This window comes from Pelobates fuscus, chromosome 4 (genome assembly GCF_036172605.1).
Source record: "Pelobates fuscus isolate aPelFus1 chromosome 4, aPelFus1.pri, whole genome shotgun sequence".
Lineage (NCBI taxonomy): Eukaryota > Metazoa > Chordata > Amphibia > Anura > Pelobatidae > Pelobates > Pelobates fuscus.
This window is the reverse complement of record NC_086320.1, coordinates 199,341,447-199,367,192: the sequence shown is the minus strand read 5'-3', so window position 1 is coordinate 199,367,192 and position 25,746 is coordinate 199,341,447. Positions and strand designations below refer to the sequence as shown.

The 25,746-nt window shown below is 41.9% G+C and overlaps 1 protein-coding gene across 1 annotated transcript in view; it reads right to left on the bottom strand.

Annotated features, from left to right (window-relative positions):
• MYO10 (myosin X) overlaps window positions 1–25,746 on the bottom strand; it is a 206,799-nt gene that overhangs the window by 142,170 nt on the left and 38,883 nt on the right. Inside the window, exon 2 of the mRNA XM_063451846.1 lies at window positions 4,886–4,984. Within this exon, the coding sequence (XP_063307916.1) occupies window positions 4,886–4,984 (99 nt within the window). The remainder of the gene's footprint in view (window positions 1–4,885; window positions 4,985–25,746) is intronic.

Below are 25,746 nucleotides of genomic sequence, written 5' to 3'. Positions count from 1 at the left end.
CTTTAAGGCTGTAGCTCTCCAATTACTGCATGTATATTCGCCACAAGATTAGCAATATCCAATCCAGGCATGGTTATATTAATTATTAAACCTATTAAATAATGTGTTGAGTAATTTTTAAAATATGCACCGTTGTTTTGTGAAATAGTACAGTTACTAAACAAAGAACCCTACCTTATCCTACTCTGAAAGATTTCTACAAAACAGATGATAGCTTCTTATAGTCAGCTAAAATGTTATCCTTGAAACTACAATACAAACAAAGCCCTCTGCTATCATTGTTTTTGACAAACAGAAGTGTCTAGTGAAAGGGCAGCCTTGGGAAGCATATGCTGTAATGTTTTGTCACAGGGGTATATATCTCTATACACTTGCGATTAAACATCTGCCTTTGGCTCCATTGACACGGGCTTTCAACACATGCTCAACATCCAGAGCATAGTAAATCTTAACATGATGAGGGTTTTTTTTTTTGTTTGTTTTTTACAATTTCGGTATAATAAAATGCTTTAGTAACTTTGTGTGGTTCTTTAAAGCATTGACTGTTTGATATGTTAAACAAGTGTCTAATAAAAAAAAGCAACAGCTAGTCCATAAAGTTACTGAAATAATGTACATCCAAGATATATTGTGCATTTTCTCCTACATTAAGCATCATATTAGTTAAAAATTTTAAATAAAACTTTAAATCAAAAAGTGAATACATACCTGCTGCTTCGGACAGTGTGTAATCAATTCTTTTTTTTACTGAATAAACTGGAGATAAAGGTAGTAAAACACTCACTCTGCAGGATTTTTAATATTTTGTCATATACTTTGCATCTGGCAGTCAGTATAGAGAAAACATACTGAAAAGAGGAGAAAAGAAAAAAAGTTTCTATTTATCCTCTTAATGTGCAATGTTTGCCCAAGCTCTGCCTTGTCTTAACTAGATTACAATGTAATTTGCTTAATAAAATAAATGTAAAGGAAAAGGAAAAAAAAAAAAATATATATATATATATATATATATTAATTTGTTGCTCACCCAACATCATCTAGCAGGGATGAAAAGTGCATGTGCTGCATGTGCATCCAATCAAAAGCTTCTCATTGAGAAACATTGAATCCAGTGTTCATTATGATCAGTGTTTTATAATGTTCAATGACCTCATGTATTACACGAGGACATCAGACGTCAGATAACTGAGTGAAACTCGATTATGAGTGTGGGAGCAGCTCTACTAGCTGTCTGGAAGATAGTCACTATATGTGTTTAACCCTGCATTCTAAGCATTGTCATATGTCCTGCTGTGTTTTATACCCTATCTCCTCCAGACTGGAAGCTCGTTTGAGCAGGGTACTCTTCTTCATAATGTTCCCGTAAGTTTTGTAATCGTCTCATTTATTGTTAAATCTCCCCCTCCTATTATATTGTTAAGTGCTACAGGATTTTTTTTGCGCTATATAAATGGCAATAATATCTACTAAATGGAAATGTTTTAGATAACAAAAACACCAGGGATGGTTCATGAGATGAAGTGGTCTGGGTGACTTTAGGATGCCTTCAAACAGCTGACATACCCACTGTAAATAAACTCATATGTTGCTTTTTAATGGTATTTATAACACAGTTTGTCCAAAAAGAATTGTGACTTTCTGTTACTATGCACAATACTACACAGTAGTGAGCCGATGTTCTCAATAAGTGGGTCAAGAAGAAACAACAGAATGCAGGACATTCTTTCTTATAAGAAATTCATTCATTCTATTCAGCATCTTTGAACGTTGAATTATTGGTAAATATTCATGGGAATAAAAAAGAAGCATACTTCTGTTCAGGGTATTTGCATTATGTTCAGGTTCCAGATGTAATATGAACTTAAAGGGAAATGTCTTCAAAAAGATGAAGGCATTATGTAACTGTATTTTATATAGAAGATAATATTAGTATTATTATCCCCATCATCTAGTTTGCAAAGACACACATAGTAATGCTCCACTCTACTTTGATGGGCCAGCATGATATTTCCCACTAACCTATAGCTTTTATTTTTAGGAATCTCTGGTGCTCTGAAGCTGTAGCGTAGCCAAAGAATTCGGTAGAATAGCCAGAGTTCGGAAAAAATAACCCAGAGTTCTGAAGCATAGACAAGGAACTTAGTAGGATAGCTGGAGAGTTCTGGAGAATAACCAGCGAGTTCTGGAGCATTGACAGAAAGTTATGGAGTACTGCCAGAGAGTTCTGAAAAACAGCCAGAATGTTTTGAAGTATAGGTAGCGAGTTATGCTATAAGAAGTATGAACATTCTTAAGGTTTACAGTGGTTTTGTTCTCAAAAGGAAATCTATCCAAGTGGGCCGCAGGAATTATGTCTGTGAGTCGCAGTGCATTGAATTACATAGTCCATCAAGATATCATTACAGTTAAAGTAAAACGTATGCTGTACATGCATGTATATCAAGGTGTATACCTAAATACACACATTAATAAATATTTGTATAGTTAAGTAAGCAGAGAAACAAAAATTAGACCTTATTCAAAATTTTAATATGCTTTTTTTTCAAAAATTAAATCAGGGATGAGATAATTTGTTATTCTTGTAATAGAAAAAGCTTTCCTTAACACAAATTTTAAAAAGAGCTGTAAAACATGTACAAATTCATCTCTATTGGACAACTATCATTGATGTCTAACTTTTATTCTTAAACTGGGTGAAATTTTGTTAACCAGACTTGTGGGTAATTTGTTAAAGGAACCCTAAAGCAGGGAATACAAACCTTCTTTAGTGCTCCTGTCCCGAAGTTTATAGACTCCCCCCCCCCCCCATTAAGCATAAAAGGGGGGTTTAAAAAATCTTTTTAGTTAGCTATTTCCAGAATTGTGTCTTCCTTGACGCTACTTCCTCTTCCTCTGGTGTCATGGAGGAGGCATAGCCTCCTCTGCTGATGTCCAATCCAATGCTCCTCATCGAAGAAAATTGGGGACCTAATACGCATGTGTGGTGAGCAACATACACGCGTCAAATTTCCCTACAGGAAAGCATTTAATTAATGATGCAGCCTGCAGTCAAGTGACCGAGTTTTACTCAGTTACTGCAGCAGGAAGCGCCTCTAGTTGCTGTCAGTGTGAAGTATGGAGGTGTGTTTAACCATGTAATGTAAACATTGCATTGGAGTTGTTCATCACGATGTCATAAAAAAACAGTAGTATTTTGTATGTCTCTGTATTCGCTGTTTTTAGACTATTTGCAGGAATTCCGTTAAGGACACATGACATGTGTGACATGTCATGATTCCCTTTTATTCCAGAAGTTTGGTCCTTAAGGGGTTAAAAGAAGGAAGTAATCTGCAAGGCTTGGCTGACATCAAATTACAGAATGAAAAATTGCATTGTGATCCAAAATCAGGAAAAACTATTTTGTTGCATGCTTTAAATAGCCCTTGAGTTAGAACATCTGTATTGCAACTACGGCAGAAAAAAATTACTTTTTTTTAGTTCAACGATAAAGCATTTAACTAACTGCTATCCATTCAGGAAATGTGAATGCATGCCCAGTCTACTATCTCATTACAAAGCGAGTAACACATGAGGCTGCTAATTTGAGACATGACAGACTTGTTGATAGGTATTTTTTTCCTACTGAACTCTTTAGACTTTTCTTCTAAGTTTGCAGATCAAGCAATTTATCTGCCTTGCAGACTATGAAAAGATTTCCTAGGCAATAAATCAACTGACCTGTTGTCACCAATAACTTGATGAAAAATAAAAACATGATGGTACCATCTTTCTTCACCAACTAGATCTAAATATTATAATGAGTAATTTACATCATAGTCATCTCATAATACTTTCTTATTTATTAAAACTGATTCTACCCATTACAGGTAAACCGCGAGGAGAAAGAGTTGCAGTCACAGACGTACATTTTTCAAGAATTGCACCTAATCACGGTTTAGTAAATTAATCAACTTAGGGTTGCAGATTTTTCCCATTTTATAAATGATAAGAGTTCTCTATTCTTGAAAATCATTTCATGAAGCTTTGGAGTCAGTCTATAAAATAACCAATTATTGTAAAAGTAGAATAAAAAGTGCCAGATTTTGTTTCAGTTTTATATTCTCTATTATTAATATTATATTGATCAATATTTTGGTTAACAATGTCATCAATGTCATATTGCAACTAGAACGAATGCCTTTACAAGGGTAATAAAAAAAATGGACATGTCACCATAATACAACCATACTTGTTTAAATATATATAATACAATCGTTCCACTAGTGATCGCTCTCTCCCAGTCTTGTTTGATGACTTAAAAAAGTATCTAAAGCATTATTGTTACCGAATGTATGGAAAATCAATTTTGGTATAACTTGAAAAAATGAATGCAAAAAAAGACACCTGCACCTATACTAACAAAGAAATAAAGTACAAATGTAAGTGCATTTTCTCTTTGTGTTATAGCCTTTAAAGGCTTTATTTATATTTAACTGGAGTTTACATTATTCTAGTAATGCCTATGTATTAATACATATCTAAATAGATAGAAATGACAGCAATCGACGTAAACGATAGGGGAGCATCCCTTCTTGGAGACACAGACGTATCTCTCTGCAACACACATCAGCGGAGGCTCAGTGAGTGCAGTAATGTGCTTGTGTCCTCAGAGAATTCCCCCCCCCCCCCCCCACCTGTCACAAGGCTGTGTGATGTGCACAGATGTGGCGTAAAGACATTCCAGCACAGGAAAATATAAGCAGAACACAGAAAGCAAGGAAGAAACACTCAAACGAAGATTTCTAATACAGTCACCTTATGGTTACTCCAACCACCATAACCACTTCAGTGATTTGATATTTAGAAAATGTATTAACACACAATAGCACTCTCAGATTACACTTACCTCATTGTAGTATGTTTTAAATACAACCACTCCCCCAGCACAGGACTGAACAAAACTCGGGTAGTGCTGGCCATTTTCTCTTAACCAGACAAGTGTCCCCTGTAAGACAGAAAAACAATTTATGGTTTAACATTAGATATAAGGAAACAGTTTAGTTGCTCAGTTTGACATTACATGGGTATGTAAGCACAATTCAAGCATACATTTAGAATGTTCACAATGCTTAGGATAACCACTCTTAATAGTAAAAAACAAGTTTTATTTGAAATTAAAGGGGGCACAGGGTACCTTCAGCCAAGATGGCTCTAAATGCTCTCTCAACCTCAACCTCATCGGATTTATTAACAAAAAAAGGGAACTGCACATTTTAGGGGAAAATGTTGCATTTCATTATATTTATATATTTTAAATCAACTATTCATACATAAGCCTCCATGTGGAACACATATGTGGGCATGGGAGTGGGTCTGTGTGCCACATCTCCATTTGTAATTGTATTGTATTAGTAAAGCTTCAATCACAGAGTATAAACTCCCAACATTCCACTGTACAGGGAAAAGGAAATGAGCAATATGTCTGTTAAACCATAAAAAAACATGAAAAAATAATCACAGGAAGATAGAATAAGTAGTATTTTTCTTATACATCTTGCTATTAAACATTTTTGTTAGATGCAGATCTACTATACAAGCAATTACATATGATATGTTTTAATAAATACATTATGTACCATAAGAAATGTTGCATTCTATTGGAAAAAGCACGCTGACTGGCAACACGTTTGGTATTTTATGATGGGAATACATCATATGAAGCTCTGATTCTTTTTTTCAATTGCCAGTACTACCCTATAATAACTATTTAAACATGTCAGATGCAGCAAGGGTCATTACTTTAGTAAAATGTGGTATCCATTACAAGGCAAGCAATAATTACTACATCACAGGCAAGCATACTATTCTATTTGTGTTCTCAGGAAACCAGAGTCTTGGTTTCTCTGAGCAAACAAAGTGTCCAAATTCCAAAATGGCCTCCCTATATTTATTGACAATCTCATACTCCTACTGACAAAAACAATCCTATAAACATGCTCTGCTTTCTTCATAGAGATTTGCACTCAGTCTATCCTCATATTGTTACAGAATTGAAACAAGCAGGGAGAAAACAAATCGTAGAATTGCCATTAATCTTTAAAAATAACTTAAAACCTATCAATCACATAAAACATTTCCTAGAACTGTAGCAATGGAATGCTGTTATTTCCCCTCAATACCGATCAGCAACAATACATAGGGTGTTGGCAGGTAAGTACTCTCTTGGTGCTATCAGCAGTGAGAATTCAGTATAATCTAAGTGAAAGGATTACTGAATTTTTCTAGTTCTGCTATTTTGACCTTAAAGGAACACTATATGTATGTATTCCTGAACCTAGTATTCCTCGCTCCCTTTCTTGACACTTACCTTACCCCTAGCTCTCAATGGGACTATTGGTGCTGGCCCTGACCCCAATCTGCCTCTTGGGCTGACATAATCAGAATTGATTATCTCAGCCAATCCAATGCTTTTCCTCCAATGGCCATTCCTCAGATGGTTACTAGAGGTGCTTCCTGGGGCAGTTCAGTGTCTCCACCCTCTGCATGGAGACACTAAACTTTCACCATAGAGATGCATTTAATGCATAGAGATGCGGGTGCAGGGCTAAACACCACCCTAGCCAATTAGCATCTTCTCATAGAGATGCATTGATTCAATGCATCCCTATGAGGAAAGTTCTGTGTCTCCATGTAGAGGGTAGAGATGCTGAACGTCTCACTGTGCAGCACTGGCCAAGGAAGCACCTCTAGCAGTGGCCACTGGAGGCCACCATTTTTGATTGCACCTTTTCTCTTTAGCACTTTTGGTCTAGCAGTACATTAATCTTAATCTATCAGGAAACATCCATTTCACAAACTTATTCCCTGTCAGATAAGCCTAAGCAAGTGATGCCACAATAGGTTCTTGATGCATACCTGTCACGCTCTAACTTATTACCGGTTTCTAATACTATGCATCTACTTGTTACTCAGTGAAAAACTAATCAATGCAATGAGATCACTTGGTTCAAAATGTAACGTGAAAGCTAAACAAGTCATAATAAAAGGCTCTGAAACATGCACGTGTATACACAGACTGACTCATATCCTTGGAACCAAAGAGATCTTGATTGTAAAATAAAAGAATGTGTAAAGGACAGAGCAGTAGCTGCAAAGATAAAACTGACACTTGCAGCTGCCTCGTGGTCCAGGCCAATTCAGTTATTAGTGGACAGCTGCTTTCCTAATAAATTTGGCAGACTCCTTTCCAGTCTACCAACTGCTTTCCTTACAGACACGCTTGTGTTTGCTCTAAGCTAGCGTTATCAGACTGCCTAGCTGCGAAGCTTTTAACAGGCTTCCATTTCAGCTGTACAATGATGGTTTAGATTATACCATCTCTAGTACTTGAAAAGTAATCCTTTTTGCCCTGTTCTTTACATCAAGAAGCAACAGAGACACACTGCCCACTATATTCTGGAATCAAGTTCCAATAAACAATGCACCTTTGTAGTTTATGAATACAAGTTAATTAATCATTGAATGTCAATGTGACAAACATGGATGTATCTGGCAACACTGTCCTTGTTGCCACAATTCGTTTTCTCCTTACAAAGAAATATGCAGTTTTAGGAAATCACTATGCACTAAATCTAGTTTTGGTTCTCACCAATATAGTTTATAATTTAATTTGATGCTGGGTGCAAACCATTCAACAAATACACTATTTGCAAAAGATGCGTTCACATCCCACCGTCTGACCAGTTGTGTACTCATTGTTTTTCAAATAGCTGAAGTTAAAAAAAAAATATGCAGGGAGAGGTGCAAGACTTATATTATTATTGTTTTATTATTCTATATTATAAGGCAGGGTTACAAGTAAAGCAGAACAATTAAGCTGCAAGAGGTACAAACTCTTCAATCCTGTCATTTTATTCAAATATAGGAATAATGAAATAGTTATTGAGCATGGAATAAATTAATGAGAAATCACTATAAACCAGTGTGATAATGCTAGAGTAAATGCTTTTATGTTGTTTGTAGTGTTTCTTTAAGACGGATGCTGGCACAATAAATCATAAGGAATACAGAAGATTTGTGATCCGGTGTCATATTGACAATTTGTTTATCTGTAATCGGTACCATTGTAAGTGGACAGTTGGAAGCACTGCATATCTAGTCCGTGGTTGTTGTTGTTTTTTTGTTTGCTGTGTGTATGCTAAAGCTATAGATGCAGAAATTACAAATGTGGACAGTTGCCTCTAACTAACTTGCATACTAAATGTTGTAGAATTGTGGAGTGCATCTAAGCATTGTGGAATTGTCAACATCTATTATATCTATGCATAGCAGCATGCTTTAGGTACGTGTATCGTTCTATTAATCTGCTAATGATTTCACTAGCATGATGTATAAAATAAACATGTATACCAACTTAATAACCAAATAGTGAAGTGAGGAGAAATTAAAAGCACAACTGCTTATTTTCAGCGTTCCTAGTGAATATCTGCTGTAAGCTTTTATTAACATATATTCCTGACCCTATAGTGTTAAAAGCACCATCTAGCACCCCCTGACACCTCCTGCCTTCCTAAATACAGTAAAATCGTATTTGTATTCAAGTCTGCAGCTGCTGCCGCTCCCCCTGATCTGCCTGTTTGGCTGCCAGAAGTAACTCTGTGAGACAATCACAATTCTTCCACATAGGATTGGCTGAGCTTGTCAAGGAGGCATATCAGGGGCAGAGCCAGCACAAATCAAACACAGCCCTGGCCAATCAGTATCTCCTCATAGAGATGCATTGAATCAATGCATCTCTATGAGGAAGGTTCAGTGTCTCCATGCAGAGGGTGGAGACACTGAATGGCAGTACTGCACAGTGTGCAGTACTGTCCCAGTAAGTACCTCAATTAACCATCTGAGGAGTGGCCAGTGGAGGTATCCCTAGGCTGTAATGTAAACACTGCATTTTCTTTGAAAAGACCGTGTTTACTGCAAAAAGCCTGAAGGGAATGATTACACTCACCGGAACAAATACAATAAGCTCTAGTTGTTCTGGTGACTATAGTGTCCCTTTAAACAAGCAATTGTCATGTACATGTCTTTCTAAGGTGACTTGATACTGCGTTTGGTAAACAGTGGATACGTGGTAAGGTTAGGGGCAGCCACTTTAGTGATCAACAGCTGGTCACCAACACTGAGCAGCATAATTGGAAACAAGTTTCAATTGTTTAAAATATGGGTTTAAAGATTGCAGGTGCCAGCAAACAGCAGTATTGTAGTTGATTATATTAGTACACCTACCTAAGCAGAGTTTGTTATCTACACCCTTCGGATGACAGGTGCAACTAACAATGTCACAATTCAATATCTGATACTTGTTGCCTGTGGGGGAAGGACTGGAAGCTGGCAGCTGTGTATCCCTTTGTTCAAATTAAATTCAGCAGGTAACAAAAAATACTCCTGTGGGGTTGAGGGGGGAGCAAAACTCATTATCATTAGCGAAGATGGCTGAAAACAAATGTAGTGACCTACAAGGTTTACACACCTTTTTGCAAAACGTAAATACAAACTACTGACTACAAACACAACAAAAACGCAGTTTAACAACAAAAACCTGAGAGCAAGTACGGTCACACGCGCACACACATGCAAATCCACACAATATGAAGAACTAACTTGAAAGGGTTACAAGCAAACAATACCTATAAATACTCACATATTATCTAATACCGCTTTAATACAAAAAGCACAAACAGCAACCAATTAAAATTACAAAGGGTACAAAGGGATTTCTTTTATAGTAGGGTTTGTAATTCCTTTGTTATACCATTACAGCTCTATTAATCATTACAAACATTGCAGCCATGCAAGCTGTTACAGGCCAGTGATTACTGAGACAGGTGTGAATAAGTAGAGATAAGGCCAGGGCAACAGACATGTGACTTTAGATAACACACTTTCAAAAACCTGGATCTCTAAAACTATTGCTTGATTTGAATGAAAACATCAAGACCGGTAAAAGGTGAAGTCACACAATCAGAAGTATGTCACAGGCCGGCTGGCACGTACATAACACAGAAGAATAGCAGAAACGCTGTCTTACATGCCATATACTGTCTAAATAAAGAATATAAATACTATATTGCTGTTAGTTAAGTGTCACTTCATTGACTGTCTGAAAAGAGTGTGATCAAGTGAAATTGTTCAACATTTGAAATTAAATAATGTGAATGATTTTCTTCCGGCCCATATTAGGCTTCCAAGTGCGCTCACTCTGCATCATGCACAGGGGAATGTACTAAACCACAAGAATGTTCCAAACTGCTGTGAATAATAAAATAAAGAGCAGTACATTATACTATAGATGGTATAATCTAAACTTCAGCTTTTCAGAAAGTTTTATGATCATTGGAGCCTTTCATTTTCTGATTATGAATGTATAGATTTTTTTTATGTATTTACTGCTGGTCCGTTCTGTTGAGTAATTATTAATTTTTTTTTCAATTCTTCATATCAAGTTTTCATATGTACAATCAACAAATATTGAGAGGAAAGGTACTCGAGAACATTGTACAGAAAGGAGTGAGGTATACAGAGATAAAAGTAGCCTACGTATCAAATCACGGAATAAGAAGCAGCAGGGGTAAACAATTTTAACTGGGAGTTTAGTGGTATAATGATGGGGAAATTTCCCAGTTGGGGTTAAACCGGCACTGACCGAACTTATCTTTCTCCTATTGTTTCCTCATCTCTTGTCTCTTTCTCTCTCAGAATCTGTGTTTCTTTTCTTTATCTTATGTTTTAAAGAAAACTAGATAAGAAATAAAGTAGGGACAACTTTGTCTTATGTATTTTTCCTACATTTGACCATATTTGACCCAAGGAGGAGTTTAAGTCAGCTCCATTTTATGTGTCATGGAGAAGGGTACTTTCTCTGACACAGGAAATGAAACTGACAAACTCCTCCTTTTGCCATACAGTGCAGCCATGATTAGCAACTCGATACAGATTCATTTTACTTATCTGTTAAGGATTTTTTTTATGGCTCTGTAGCCCTTTGTCCATATGGCATATCCTGATATTTATCCACAACTCTCAGACCTGTACTGCAATGACATTAGCAAATAGATATCTTATCATATCCGTTATACATAGTAAAATGAGTTTAAATTAAAACAAACCAAAAAGATCAGTAACAGTAATGACAAATTTATTAGGATATATCTACATATTCTTCATTGAAAGAGTGTGCTAATTTAAGTTTTGGAGACTAGTTTAAAATCTGTAATTTCCAAGTTCCACCCTCTAGTTGTGGTTGCACTACAATTCCCATAATCCACAGCAAGCTCTAAATCTCGAAATAAACTCAATTAAAGCGGCACTGTCACCGCCAGGGAACTTTGCAGAATTTGCAAAGACCCTTGACAATGATATCGCGACTGGGGGTCTGGTGCCTGGGGGAGGGAGGGACAGGTAAAGGTAAGATTTACTTACCTGAAGCTGTCCTTCGTGAGCACTGCCATCTTCCTCTGGCATGTGCAAGAGTACAGCATTGAGATCTAAGGAGGACCCCACTCAACAGACAGGGCAAATGCCCTGCAAGCCATCACTGGTATTAGCTGGGGGACTGACACTTCTAGACAGTGGTAACTACAGACAGACCTTTTCCAAAAAAGTCTGCTATCAGTTTAAACATAGCTTGGTTCCTTGTTAATGCAGCTCTCAGCAGAGCCGGAGTGCACAGCTCGGGTCTCTCTCCTGAAGAAGGAGAGAGAGCTCAGTCCAAGTTATGTGTGCAGTGTGCAAACACTGTTCCTTGAGCTTGGACAAAATTTACATCAGGCACTTAAAAATGTATATTTCATGTGCCTGATTGACAGATCTAAAAGCTGGTCTTAAAAAGCTGCAGTGCTTTTTGCAAACCTTAATTAAAGTATAGTTTCACTTCAAATGATGGTCAATACCTCTGTCAGCCTCAGACATTACCAATACAAAAGCAATGGATATAAGTAATAAAAGGGATAAAAGCAAGGTTCAATAACCTTATATATAAATTAAATTAAGACCACCATTGGACTCTTTTACATCGGATGAGTATTTATAAGCTATGTATAAACAAAACAACTCATTTAAATATACTCTTTTATTTTACTAAAATAAGATTTAATCTACAAGAGAGTGCTTATTTTTGAAATCATAAGAGTAACCAGGTCTGTTTGAACTTAAATAAACAAACCATGACAGTGCAATTTCAATAGAGGATTGCGTGGCTACTTTCACTCAAGTAAAGTGAATGTACACGCTGGAACAATTTCAAACAAATCCCTTCTTCAAGCATTGCCCACTAACTGGAGTAGGAGCCAATCAGACGAAGAGCTCAGCCAGAGTGTAAAGGTTGCTATTTAAAAGATTACAAAAACCAAGGAACAAATAGGGAAAAGGGCTACCCGTTGTAGAATGCAAGCAGAGACAGTTACTGACTCATACGTTGTATGAAAGCAGTACTCCTGTTTCTAGAACTGCATGCATGAATATAAACAAAAGTATTTGAATTTGTTCTTCGCTGACAAAGGCGATTGTTAACCTTCAAACCATAATAAGCATATAACCTGTAAAGATCTTTTAGAATAATTTAATGACAGCAGAACTCTATACAGCTACTAAAATACTCAGAACATTTCATACTGGCATAGTCTTTTATGGATCATATTGTGATGGCATTGGCTGTAAATGGGTTAAAATAGAAATCATGGTCTTGATGGTGTATACATATGCATGGCACATGACTTGGTGAATATCTGTCATATTTCTGATCAGCAATAGCGTGCATCTCAGCTAATCATCAGAAGTACTTGGCAAAGTGGCTGTTAAGAGGTCACTTGTTCCTAGTGCTACTGTAATGAGTTTTGTTTTTTTTCTTTGGTATTTAGCAAGACAGCTGATGATCATATGTTAGAAGATAAAGAAAAGCTAGCATGCTCTTATATATCATGTCTTGATATGTGTAATCACTATTTGCATGTTTATTGTATGGTTCATCACTTTCTTCACATTTTCTTCCTTGTTTCAGTGATTGTGTAACCTATCACCCTCCAGCAATTGTGAAGGCTGGGAGATGTTCCATAGAGAAGCACTGCCGGCGCCTGACTTTTTTTGACATGTCCTGTCCTGGAGAATGATTCAGGTTTCATCAGAATGTGTACATGTGTAAGAGAAATTCTTGACACACTCCATCTCATTTCATCACAAGTATCTCTATTACTTCGCAATAAGTTTCATCTGACACCCTTAGGCTAAGATTCATGAAGTCAGATGAGTAAAGCTCTCATACTCATGCTGTGTCACAACATTTTACAGAACAAGGATGCATTTGTTTGGTGATAACATGAATCAGTACAGATCTGCAGACAAGAGGAGTGTGATACATCTAAAATGTAATTACTGTAAAAAATGCACTGCATTGGATTTGTCAGGAAGTTAAGTACATGATACAAGTGGTTGTTTTGACATCAATGGAAGTAGAGTAATGGCTATAAGTGGAGAGTGATAAAGGACAAGAGGAATGATGGGCATCAAACATAAAAGGGTTGGCAAATGTGCAAGGTGTCCCATTAGTGAGTTGACCCCACCACTGAAAAAGTCCTTCATTTCATAATAAGCTAAATGTGCTACGGCCAGTCCTCTAAGAAGGCTTAAAAATGCTCCAGACTGTCCTGTTATGGTCTGTAACCAAATTAAAAAGATTATCAGACAGAAAACACAATTATCATAACCCATTTCCTAATTACTGTCAGATGTACAGACTTCAAACACTCAGACTTTCTTTCAAAGACCTATCAATAAAGTTATTTTACATTACAGTCATGGGGTCTCCCGTCTGGCATTAGCAAGTCCTGAACACATAGAAAAGTCCTGCAAAAAAGTCTCAATCTCAGATAGCCAGCTCTATTTTGTTATTTCTCTATGATTCTACCCCATTTTATCCTTTGAGCTACAATGGGTGCCTTTATTCCCTTACTACATGGCCTTTTCCCCAATGTGATCTCTCATTCTGTTACTTTCTTGAGTTCCCCTTGGTCTTTGTGTGTTTCTAATCTCTGTGCCCTTCTTTCTTACTCAGTAAAACAAGATCATTCAAGTCTATTGATGTCCTTTTTCTGCTCATACATTCTAGCAGGTCTTGGATCCTTCAAAAACAGCAGATTTACAACTAGAGGCAGACAGGCGAAAGCCAGTTATTTTAGAGGAAGGCAGGTATGAAACAGACTTCTTTCATAAGCATAGCCTTCAATTAGTTATATCTCACCTTTAAACATTTTCCCCATAGAGTTAACCTTTCAAGAGAAAGGTTGTGGCCGTTCTCCCTAACCCTTATGGTTGGAGTGCCACTAAATTTCAAATTGTACAAACCAAGTAATACTTGACTGCAATGACAACACTTCTTTATAAAACACAACAGACATGAACTTATCGTGGTATTGGATGGAGTACCCCGTTGCTCCAACCAAAGCACCACATGGGAGTGTAGTACAAACAGCAACCAATCTGTTACCCCAGTATTGTATCTAAGTGTCAGATTCTTTAAAGTGATACATTATTACATGCGTATATGCACACACGCAAGCACAGAAATATGCACACACAAATACACATAAACACACAACGGAAAGGGATAGAAGAAGAGTTTTGTTTTCATGGAGGTTTTTTCATTTATCACTGTCATCTTGCATATTGCATGAATAAACACTCAGTATAGTTCTAAATTCTGTGACTCTTTTGGGGGCGCTACCAAAGCTTCCCAGAATAAAGGATTCATTTTATGCTTCTTATTGTTGTGATGCAAACGCCAGCAACACAGCACTCTTGACCGTGTGGCAAATTAAAATCCCATTCACCTCACACAATGCCCACCCAGACTTCCTAATGAGTAAGAGTTATATTTTTAACAACCAGCAGTTACTGTTTCCAGACAGACAAAACCTTCCCTCCCCCTTCATAATGAGCCAACTTGCTAATATTACTTTTCTGCCCTCAGCATTTTAGCTCATTCTGTTTTCATAGGTATAGTTTCGATGTAACAAGCAGGCTCCATGGTCCGCTGCCAAGATAGTAAAATGTTACAGGCATTGTTTTGTACTGGAAGTCAATATTCACGTGTTGTGTTCCCTGATACAACATCTGGTAGACAGACATAAGATCCAGCACACTTGTGGCATGTATGAACCCTCTGTCCCACCTTTCTTTACTAAGTTCAACTTCAGACACTACTTGATACTGGGTCTTTCTATTATCCTGGATTCAGATTTCAGGCTCCACATGTTTTTGTTTTTTTTTCAACTTTCTAACTTTATTATTTACGCATAATCAACAAAACCTCAATATTCCATGATTCTTTTATTTCCTTTTTTGTTTGAAATTAGTCATAATGGGCCCTTACACTCTGTTTATGTGGTCTATAAGTGCTGAGATGAATAGACAACTCAATACCATATTTCCCAGCAATGCATGTCTTAGAAACATTTTATAGTAATGGATGCTGTTTTATAAAAATCTTCAATGAAAGAGCATGCTATAAATTGCTTTAGAGAAGTGAGTTACATTTTGCCCATCTCTGGCCTAAAAGAGCAACAAATATGTATTTGATGTGTGAAAAAGAAAATTAAACATAGAACTCATTATCCTTAAACCGCGCATCAAACGCCTTAGCTCCCTGTCAATCATTGTAATAAGCTCCATACCTTCCACCTGACAGTCAACATAGAAAAACTAAACTGAGAAGAGGAGAAATGAAACAATATTTCTATTTCTTTGTTTTGTCTGAACTGGATAACTGTCATTTGCTAAATATTATACAAGTTATAGGTCATTTTCAATATTTTAGTCAATGGTGCAAATCCCAGAGAAGTGACCCTTTAACATTAGCCTCTCTGTAAGGTCATTCCTATATAGAGAGATGGCAGTATTACGAAAATGATAATTCTAATGAGCTATGAGGGTAAAAATCTGTAAAACCTTTTACTCTATTAACACCTTTATGGTGTGCTATACTTCCTCCAGGAGGCGGGCTTAAATGCATTAAGGTAGCCTAGCACACCCTAACAATTTAGCTCTCCTGCCAGTCCGCCTTTTCCCATTTAGCAGATCAGGGGCGTATTAGCCGCGAGGCAAACAAGGCATTTGCCTTGGGCGGCATTTTCCAGGGGGCGGCAAAAAAAGCCGCCCCCAAACGCCCAGGGCAAATGCCTTGTTAGCCTTACGGCTAACTGACATGCCGTCTGGGTGGGCGAACTGCTGGGCAGTGCTGGTGGGCGGGCAGCCGGCGAGGGAGCACTTCCTCTGAGCTGTCTGCTCAGCTCCCTCGTGCGCCGCAGAGTGAGGCTGGGAGCCGGAATATGATGTCATATTCCGGCTCCGCCTCCCAGCCTCACTGTGCGGCGCGCGAGGGAGCTGAGCCGACAGCTCAGAGGAAGTGCTCCCTCGCCGGCCGCCCGCCAGCACTGCCCAGCAGACCGCCCGCCAGCACTGCCCAGCAGCCACTGGACCACCAGGGAGAAATAGGACCCCCCCCAGCATTCCCAAAGGTAAGGAGGCTGGGGGGGGGGGGTAAATTTAAAAAAAAATAATGTGTTAAATATGTGAGTGAGTGAGTATGTGTGTGTGTGAATGTCTGTTAGTGTGTGTGTGTGTGTGTGTGTATGTCTGTTAGTGTGTGTGTGTGAATGTCTGTTAGTGTGTGTGTGTGTATGTCTGTTAGTGTGTGTGTGTGAATGTCTGTTAGTGTGTCTGTGTATGTCTGTTAGTGTGTGTGTGTGTGTCTGTCTGTCTGTTAGTGTGTGTGTGTCTGTCTGTTAGTGTGTGTGTGTCTGTCTGTTAGTGTGTCTGTGTCTGTCTGTTAGTGTGTGTATGTCTGTTAGTGTGTGTGTGTGTGTGTCTGTGTATGTCAGTGTGTGTGTATGTCAGTGTGTGTGTCTGTTAGTGTGTGTGTGTGTGTGTGTCTGTTAGTGTGTGTGTGTATGTCTGTTAGTGTGTGTGTGAATGTCTGTAAGTGTGTGTGTGTGTGTGTGAATGTCTGTTAGTGTGTGTGTGTGAATGTCTGTTAGTGTGTCTGTGTATGTCTGTTAGTGTGTCTGTGTATGTCTGTTAGTGTGTGTGTGTGCGTGTGAATGTCTGTTAGTGTGTCTGTGTATGTCTGTTAGTGTGTGTGTGTCTGTTAGTGTGTGTGTGTATGTATGTCTGTTAGTGTGTATGTCTGTTAGTGTGTGTATGTATGTCTGTTAGTGTGTGTCTGTTAGTGTGAGTGTGTGTGTCTGTTAGTGTGAGTGTGTGTGTATCTGCTAGTGAGTGTGTGTCTGTTAGTGAGTGTGAGTGTGTCTGTAAGTGTGTGTGTGTTTCTGTTAGCGAGTGTGTGTTTCTGTTAGCTAGTGTATGCGTATCTGTAAGTGAATGTGTGTGTGTGTATTTAGAAGGCGGGGCGGGGGAAGGGTGCGGGTGGGGGGAAGGGTTGGATGGGGGTGGCGCGGGCGAGAGGGGGGCGCCTGAGTTTTGTCCTGCCTAGGGCAGCACAAAACCAGGATACACCACTGTAGCAGATCACGCTTGGGGGACCTGTTTAGCAACTCGGGGAGTCCCCTGCTTCAAATAGCAGCGATCTGTAGCACGTAATCATCACAGTAACAATTGATTTGTAACATTGCCTGAGATATTGTCTCTGCCACTCTCTTCTCCTCACTTTGATTTGATCTGAGATGAGAGAGAAATTGCCTAAACTATACTACAGTGTTAGCAAAGTGTGAGAAAAAAAAAACAACAACTAACTTTCTCAAAGGTGACATAGGCCCAACTTTGTCAAATTTACAACTTTGAAATGGGCATCTAATATATTTGGTCCTGTGACTTCCCCCCAAAAATATTTGGGGGGAAGTCAGGCTCCGCCTCCCAGCCTCACTGTGCGGCGCGCGAGGGAGCTGAGCCGACAGCTCAGAGGAAGTGCTCCCTCGCCGGCCGCCCGCCAGCACTGCCCAGCAGACCGCCCGCCAGCACTGCCCAGCAGCCACTGGACCACCAGGGAGAAATAGGACCCCCCCCAGCATTCCCAAAGGTAAGGAGGCTGGGGGGGGGGGGTAAATTTAAAAAAAAATAATGTGTTAAATATGTGAGTGAGTGAGTATGTGTGTGTGTGAATGTCTGTTAGTGTGTGTGTGTGTGTGTGTATGTCTGTTAGTGTGTGTGTGTGAATGTCTGTTAGTGTGTGTGTGTGTATGTCTGTTAGTGTGTGTGTGTGTGAATGTCTGTTAGTGTGTCTGTGTATGTCTGTTAGTGTGTGTGTGTGTGTCTGTCTGTCTGTTAGTGTGTGTGTGTCTGTCTGTTAGTGTGTGTGTGTCTGTCTGTTAGTGTGTCTGTGTCTGTCTGTTAGTGTGTGTATGTCTGTTAGTGTGTGTGTGTGTGTCTGTGTATGTCAGTGTGTGTGTGTCAGTGTGTGTGTCTGTTAGTGTGTGTGTGTGTGTGTGTCTGTTAGTGTGTGTGTGTATGTCTGTTAGTGTGTGTGAATGTCTGTAAGTGTGTGTGTGTGTGTGTGAATGTCTGTTAGTGTGTGTGTGTGAATGTCTGTTAGTGTGTCTGTGTATGTCTGTTAGTGTGTCTGTGTATGTCTGTTAGTGTGTGTGTGTGTGTGTGTGAATGTCTGTTAGTGTGTCTGTGTATGTCTGTTAGTGTGTGTGTGTCTGTTAGTGTGTGTGTGTATGTATGTCTGTTAGTGTGTATGTCTGTTAGTGTGTGTATGTATGTCTGTTAGTGTGTGTCTGTTAGTGTGAGTGTGTGTGTCTGTTAGTGTGAGTGTGTGTGTATCTGCTAGTGAGTGTGTGTCTGTTAGTGAGTGTGAGTGTGTCTGTAAGTGTGTGTGTGTTTCTGTTAGCGAGTGTGTGTTTCTGTTAGCTAGTGTATGCGTATCTGTAAGTGAATGTGTGTGTGTGTATTTAGAAGGCGGGGCGGGGGAAGGGTGCGGGTGGGGGGAAGGGTTGGATGGGGGTGGCGCGGGCGAGAGGGGGGCGCCTGAGTTTTGTCCTGCCTAGGGCAGCACAAAACCAGGATACACCACTGTAGCAGATCACGCTTGGGGGACCTGTTTAGCAACTCGGGGAGTCCCCTGCTTCAAATAGCAGCGATCTGTAGCACGTAATCATCACAGTAACAATTGATTTGTAACATTGCCTGAGATATTGTCTCTGCCACTCTCTTCTCCTCACTTTGATTTGATCTGAGATGAGAGAGAAATTGCCTAAACTATACTACAGTGTTAGCAAAGTGTGAGAAAAAAAAAACAACAACTAACTTTCTCAAAGGTGACATAGGCCCAACTTTGTCAAATTTACAACTTTGAAATGGGCATCTAATATATTTGGTCCTGTGACTTCCCCCCAAAAATGTGAAAACTGGTACATGGGGGTACTGTTATATTCGTGAGCAGAGGCGGCTCTAGACTTTATGAGGCCTTAGGCGAAACTCAAACATGAGGCCCCACTAACAAAAAAGTGTCAGTGTATGTGCCTGAGAGTGTCTGACAGAGTATCCTTGTGTGTGAATGTATATTTTTGTCTGAGACCCTATGTGTATGGGGTAGCTGCTTGAAGTGTGTTGTGTGTATGGGGGGGTGATGGTGAGAAGGAGAGGCGGGTGAGGGTGACAGGGAGGTGATGGTGTGGGGGGTGATGTGAGAGGGGTGATGGTAATGTGAGAAGGGGGGGTAATGTGAGAAGGAGGGGGAGTTGATGGTGAGGGGGGGTAGATGGTGAGGGGGGGTAGATGGTGAGGGGGTAGATGGTGAGGGGGGTAGATGGTGAGGGGGGGTAGATGGTGAGGGGGGTAGATGGTGAGGGGGGTAGATGGTGAGGGGGGGTAGATGGTGAGGGGGGGGTAGATGGTGAGGGGGTAGATGCTGAGGGTGGTGGGGGATGGTGAGGCAGAGGGTGGTGGGGGATGGTGAGGCAGAGGGTGGTGGGGTGGTGAGGCTGAGGGTGGTGGGGTGGTGAGGCTGAGGGTGGTGGGGGTGGTGAGGGTGGTGGGGGTGGTGGTGAGGATGAGGGTGGTGAGGCTGAGGGTGGTGGTGAGGCTGAGGGTGGTGGGGGTGATGCTGGGGGTGGTGCTGAGGGTGGTGGGGGTGATGCTGGGGGTGGTGCTGAGAGTGGTGGGGGTGATGCTGAGGGTGGTGGGGTGGTGAGGCTGAGGGGGGTGGTGAGGCTGAGGGGGTGGGGGTGATGTTGAGGGTGGGGGGGCGGTGAGGCTGAGGGTGGTGGTGAGGCAGAGGGTGGTGGGGGTGATGTTGAGGGTGGTGGGGGTGATGTTGAGGGTGGTGGTGGGGTGAGGCTAAGGGTGGGGGGTGGTGATGCTGAGCGTGGTGTGGGGGTGGTGAGGCTGAGGGTGGTGTGGGGGGTGGTGATGCTGAGGGTGGTGGGGGGGGTAGTGAGGGTGGTGGGGGGTAGTGAGGCTGAGGGTGGTGTGAGGGGTATTGAGGCTGAGGGTAGGGGGGGGCGTAGTGAGGCTGTGGGGGGTAGTGAGGCTGAGGGAGGTGGGGGTGAGGCTGAGGGTGGTGTGGGGGTAGTGGGGCTGAGGGTGGTGGGGGGTGAGGCTGAGGGTGGTGTGGGGGTAGTGGGGCTGAGGGAGGTGGGGGTGAGGCTGAGGGTGGTGTGGGGGTAGTGGGGCTGAGGGTGGTGGGGGGTGAGGCTGAGGGTGGTGTGGGGGGTAGTGGGGCTGAGGGTGGTGGGGGGTGAGGCTGAGGGGGGTGTGGGGGGTAGTGAGGCTGAGGGAGGTGGGGGTGAGGCTGAGGGTGGTGTGGGGGTAGTGAGGCTGAGGGAGGTGGGGGTGAGGCTGAGGGTGGTGTGGGGGTAGTGGGGCTGAGGGTGGTGGGGGGTGAGGCTGAGGGTGGTGTGGGGGGTAGTGGGGCTGAGGGAGGTGGGGGGGTGAGGCTGAGGGTGGTGTGGGGGGTAGTGGGGCTGAGGGTGGTGGGGGGTGAGGCTGAGGGTGGTGTGGGGGTAGTGAGGCTGGGGGCAGGGTGAGGCTGAACCTACCTTAATTTCCCTGGTGGTCCAGTGGGCTCCCTGGTGGTCCGGTGGCCACTGCTTCCGGTCTGCAGCTCCGCTGAGCTGCAGACCATGTAATCTCGCGAGTGAATCAGAGCGTTGCCGTGGTAACCCGCGGCAACGCTCTGATTGGCCGGTTCTCGCGAGACACATGGTCTGCAGCTCTGCTCACTGCGGAGCTGCAGACCAGTGTCTGCGGTGGCTGGCCGGGCAGCCAGGAGGGGCCTCGCACCCGGCGGCATACCGGGCAAGCCGCCGGGCCCCCTCCTGGTGTCAGGTCCTCGGTCACTGACCGAGGACCTGACACACTCTGCCCACAGGCGGTTTAGGCGGCCGCGAGGCCCCAGCCAGCGCGAGGCCTTAGGCGGCCGCCTAAACCGCCTAATTAGAGAGCCGCCTCTGTTCGTGAGACATGGAGATGAAGATGGAATTCATGTTTGTGGAAAAACACAAATAAAAGTAAAGTATAGTATAGTATAGTGAATAGGGCCTGCATTTGTAATAAAGTGGTTAGACACAGCATGTCAAAGTACGCCATTTGGTGTTTAGGTTGCCTACTTTTGAAAAATGTGTGTCATAATGGTGGAAAGGTTATTACCCAGATAGCCATACTCTCTCAAAAAATCACTTTGAGAATAGTTTAACACCTGAAGGTAAGAGTGAAGATGGGAGCCTCCAGGCACCATTCAACTTTACTGCAGGGTTTCAGTTTTGACAACTGTGCATTTACAGTTGGCCAAAGCATAGAAGTCTGATTTCAGACACACATCAATGCAATATTGAAACCAAATAATAATATTCAAACAGACATACCATCAAACATACAGCAACATGCTAATGCGCAATTACATTTACACATTCAAGACATGTATACCTGACGCTAGTCAATAATGTGTGCTATTGAACTTCAGTACCCTAAAATTAATCACATTTTTCTTTTACCACACCACAACACATTGTCTTTGTGTTTAGAAGTAGGGCATTTGCTACATGTGATAAATAACGTAAGGGGAATGGGTAGGAAGTACTAAGGTGTAATGCCACTCAAATCAAAGGACCCTTCCATCCAAAACACATGTAGCAATACACATACTTAATATTTAGCTATAGGTTGGGCTACTGCATATATATATACAGTTGCAAGAAAAAGTATGTGAACCCTTTGGAATGTCATGGATTTCTGCACAAATTGGTCATAAAATGTGATCTGATCATCATCTAAGTCACAACCACTGACAATCACAGTCTGCTTAAACTAATAACACACAAAGAATGAAATGTTGCCGTGTTTTTATTGAACACACCATGTAAACATTCACAGTGCAGGTGGAAAAAGTATGTGAACCCTTGGATTTAATAACTGGTTGAACCTCCTTTGGCAGCAATAACTTCAACCAAACGTTTCCTGTAGTTGCAGATCAGACGTGCACAACGGTCAGGAGTAATTCTTGACCATTCCTCTTTACAGAACTGTTTCAGTTCAGCAATATTCTTGGGATGTCTGGTGTTAATCGCTTTCTTGAGGTCATGCCACAGCATCTCAATCGGGTGGAGGTCTGGACTCTGACTGGGCCACTTCAGAAGGCGTATTTTCTTCTGTTTAAGCCATTCTGTTGTTGATTTACTTCTATGCTTTGGGTCATTGTCCTGTTGCAACATCCATCTTCTGTTGAGCTTCAGCTGGTAGACAGATGACCTTAAGTTCTCCTGCAAAATGTCTTGATAAACTTGGGAATTCATTTTTCCTTCGATGATAGCAATCCGTCCTGGCCCTGACGCAACAAAGCAGCCCAAAACCATGATACCCCCACCACCATACTTCACAGTTGGGAAGAGGTTTTGATGTTGGTATGCTGTGCCTCTTTTTCGCCACACATAGTGTTGTGTGTTTCTTCCAAACAACTCAACTTTGGTTTCATCTGTCCACAGAATATTTTGCCAGTACTGCTGTGGAACATCCAGGTGCTCTTGTGCAAACTGTAAACGTGCAGCAATGTTTTGTTTGGACAGCAGAGGCTTCCTCTGTGGAATCATCCCATGAAATCCATTCTTGTTTTACGTATTGTAGATTCGCTAACAGGGATGTTAGCATTTGCCAGTGACTTTTGTAAGTCTTTAGCTGCCACTCTAGGATTCTTCTTCACCTCATTGAGCAGTGTGCGCTGTGCTCTTGCAGTCATCTTTACAGGATGGCCATTTATAGGGAGAGTAGCAGCAGTGCTGAACTTTCTCCATTTATAGACAATTTGTCTTACCGTGGACTGATGAACAGCAAGGCTTTTGGAGATACTGTTATAACCCTTTCCAGCTTTATGCAAGTCAACAATTCAAATCGTAGGTCTTCTGAGAGCTCTTTTGTGCGAGGCATCATTCACATCAGGCAATGCTTCTTGTGAAAAGCAAACCCAGAACTGGTGTGTGTTTTTTATAGGGCAGGGCAGCTGTAACCAACACCTCCAATCTCATCTCATTGATTGAACTCCAGTTGGCTGACATCTCACTCCAATTAGCTCTTGGTGATGTCATTAGTCTAGAGGTTCACATACTTTTTCCACCTGCACTGTGAATGTTTACATGGTGTGTTCAATAAAAACATGGCAACATTTCATTCTTTGCGTGTTATTAGTTTAAGCAGACTGTGATTGTCTATTGTTGTGACTTAGATGATGATCAGATCACATTTTATGACCAATTTGTGCAGAAATCCATATCATTCCAAAGGGTTCACATACTTTTTCTTGCAACTGTATATATATATGCAGTAGCCCAACCTATAGCTAAGTCCTAAGTATGTGTATTGCTACATGTGTTTTGGATGGCAGGGTCCTTTGATTTGAGTGGCATTACACCTTAGTACTTCCTTGCAACTGTGTATATATATATATAGATATATATATATGTGTGTGTGGCTGAAATTATTGGTAACATAGCATTTTAAACAAGTAAAGCACCATTCATTTGCCCTGAACTCCAACTGAAGTTTGCCGAAATGCATGTTGACAGGTCACAGTCCTTCTGAGTGATTGTTCTTTGGACAGACAAAACAAAAGTAGAACTTTTAAAAATTCACAGCACTATGTTTACAGAAGAAAAAATATCCTTGAAAAAAAAAAAAAATCATTCCTACTGTGAAACATAGAAGAGGTTCAGTGATATTTTGGGGATGCTGAGTGTCTGCAATCTGTGCAGGGGGTGATGAAATCAAAAGACTATTAAGGCACTTTAATAAAGAGCATACTGCCCAACATCAGAAAAATACTGTGTCTCAGTTGCAGGTCACGGTTTCCTCCAGCAGGATAATGACCTCAAAGAGTACCCAAGAATGGATAACAAAAAACATTAGACAATTCTTAAGTCGAAAGAGCTGAAAGTCGCAGTTGGTAAAAGGCACCCATCAAACTTAAAAGAACTGGAATAGTTTGTTTAAAAAAAAGTGGGCCAGGGGGGCGGGGCCTGACCATCATGGCGGGGAGACGTGTCTTACACGAGCTCCTGCTTAATCCTGACAAACTAAGCGAAAATCGTCTCACCCAGTCGCGACACACGGCATTGCCAGACACCCTCCTGTCACCCATGATAGAGGGCACTCGATGGGATCCTGTGCAGCCCGATTGGGGCCCGCTGAAGACCCAACTGACATTGCGGCCTGGTGTTCAACGGGCGGGGGAGGCGGCCGCTCCCCAGACCTGGAGGCACCCTGAAGCTGCTCATAGTACAAGCCAGCCCTGCTACCCCCCCCTTGGACCGGCGGGGGTGATCCCGGTCCACCCTAGGGGGGCGACCCCAAGCTTGAGGAGAGATGGAATACTGCCAACGCCAGCGAATGGAGGCCTCTCTAAGATGGCGGACACAACATGTGCCGACCACCCCAGCGACTCCCCACAAGATATTGTCACACGAATCAACTACCACTTTGAGACCTTCTGGATGAAGCTAGCGGGTATACTGCAACAAAGTGCTCCACAACAGCCACCCACTACCACAAAGCAAGCAACGCTCACCTACTCCCATCACACGAACCGGCAGCCGCACAGCCACCCAGCACTCCTACCCGCTCGAGCAGGGCGCCAACGCAAACATGCCCTCCCCTCCCACCGATACTACACTGCAAGAAGGTCCGACGGGGACCGGCTCCACGCTCCCAGACCACACTATCAAAAGAGTCACACGTCGCAGCAATACCTACAGCCGCGGTCGGGACCTGGTGGGGAGTGGAGAAATCTCCAGGGCCCTCCCAGGCTGAAGGCCAAGAGGGTGCAGACCCACAGGCAGCACCAACGCAAACGGAGGCGCACGCACCACAAGCAGACGCAGAACACCAGGCCCTCCGGTACCCCCACACGGGGAAGACACTCAGACTCTCAAAGCCACCGGGTGAGTGGCACAGAAATACCGACCTATACAACAGCCTGGGGCTGGAGGGACACCCCCACTCGCACCTGCAATTATACCTGCACCACGGCGGCACCCAGAGGCACGCAGAATGCAGCTAGGGATCGGTGGAGCAACCTGCTCAAGTCTGCTGGCACCCAATTACCCAGGGACTGTGCCTCACCTCCTGAAGGCATCGGCTGAGTGAGCTAAACGCAACCTCTACAGCGACACTTGTGCTACTACTTTTGCTTTGTTGTAGCCTGTAAACTTAATTACATACAATGTGTGCTGTAGCCTAATTAAATCCCACTAGTGGCAATAATAGACTGATCCCCTCATG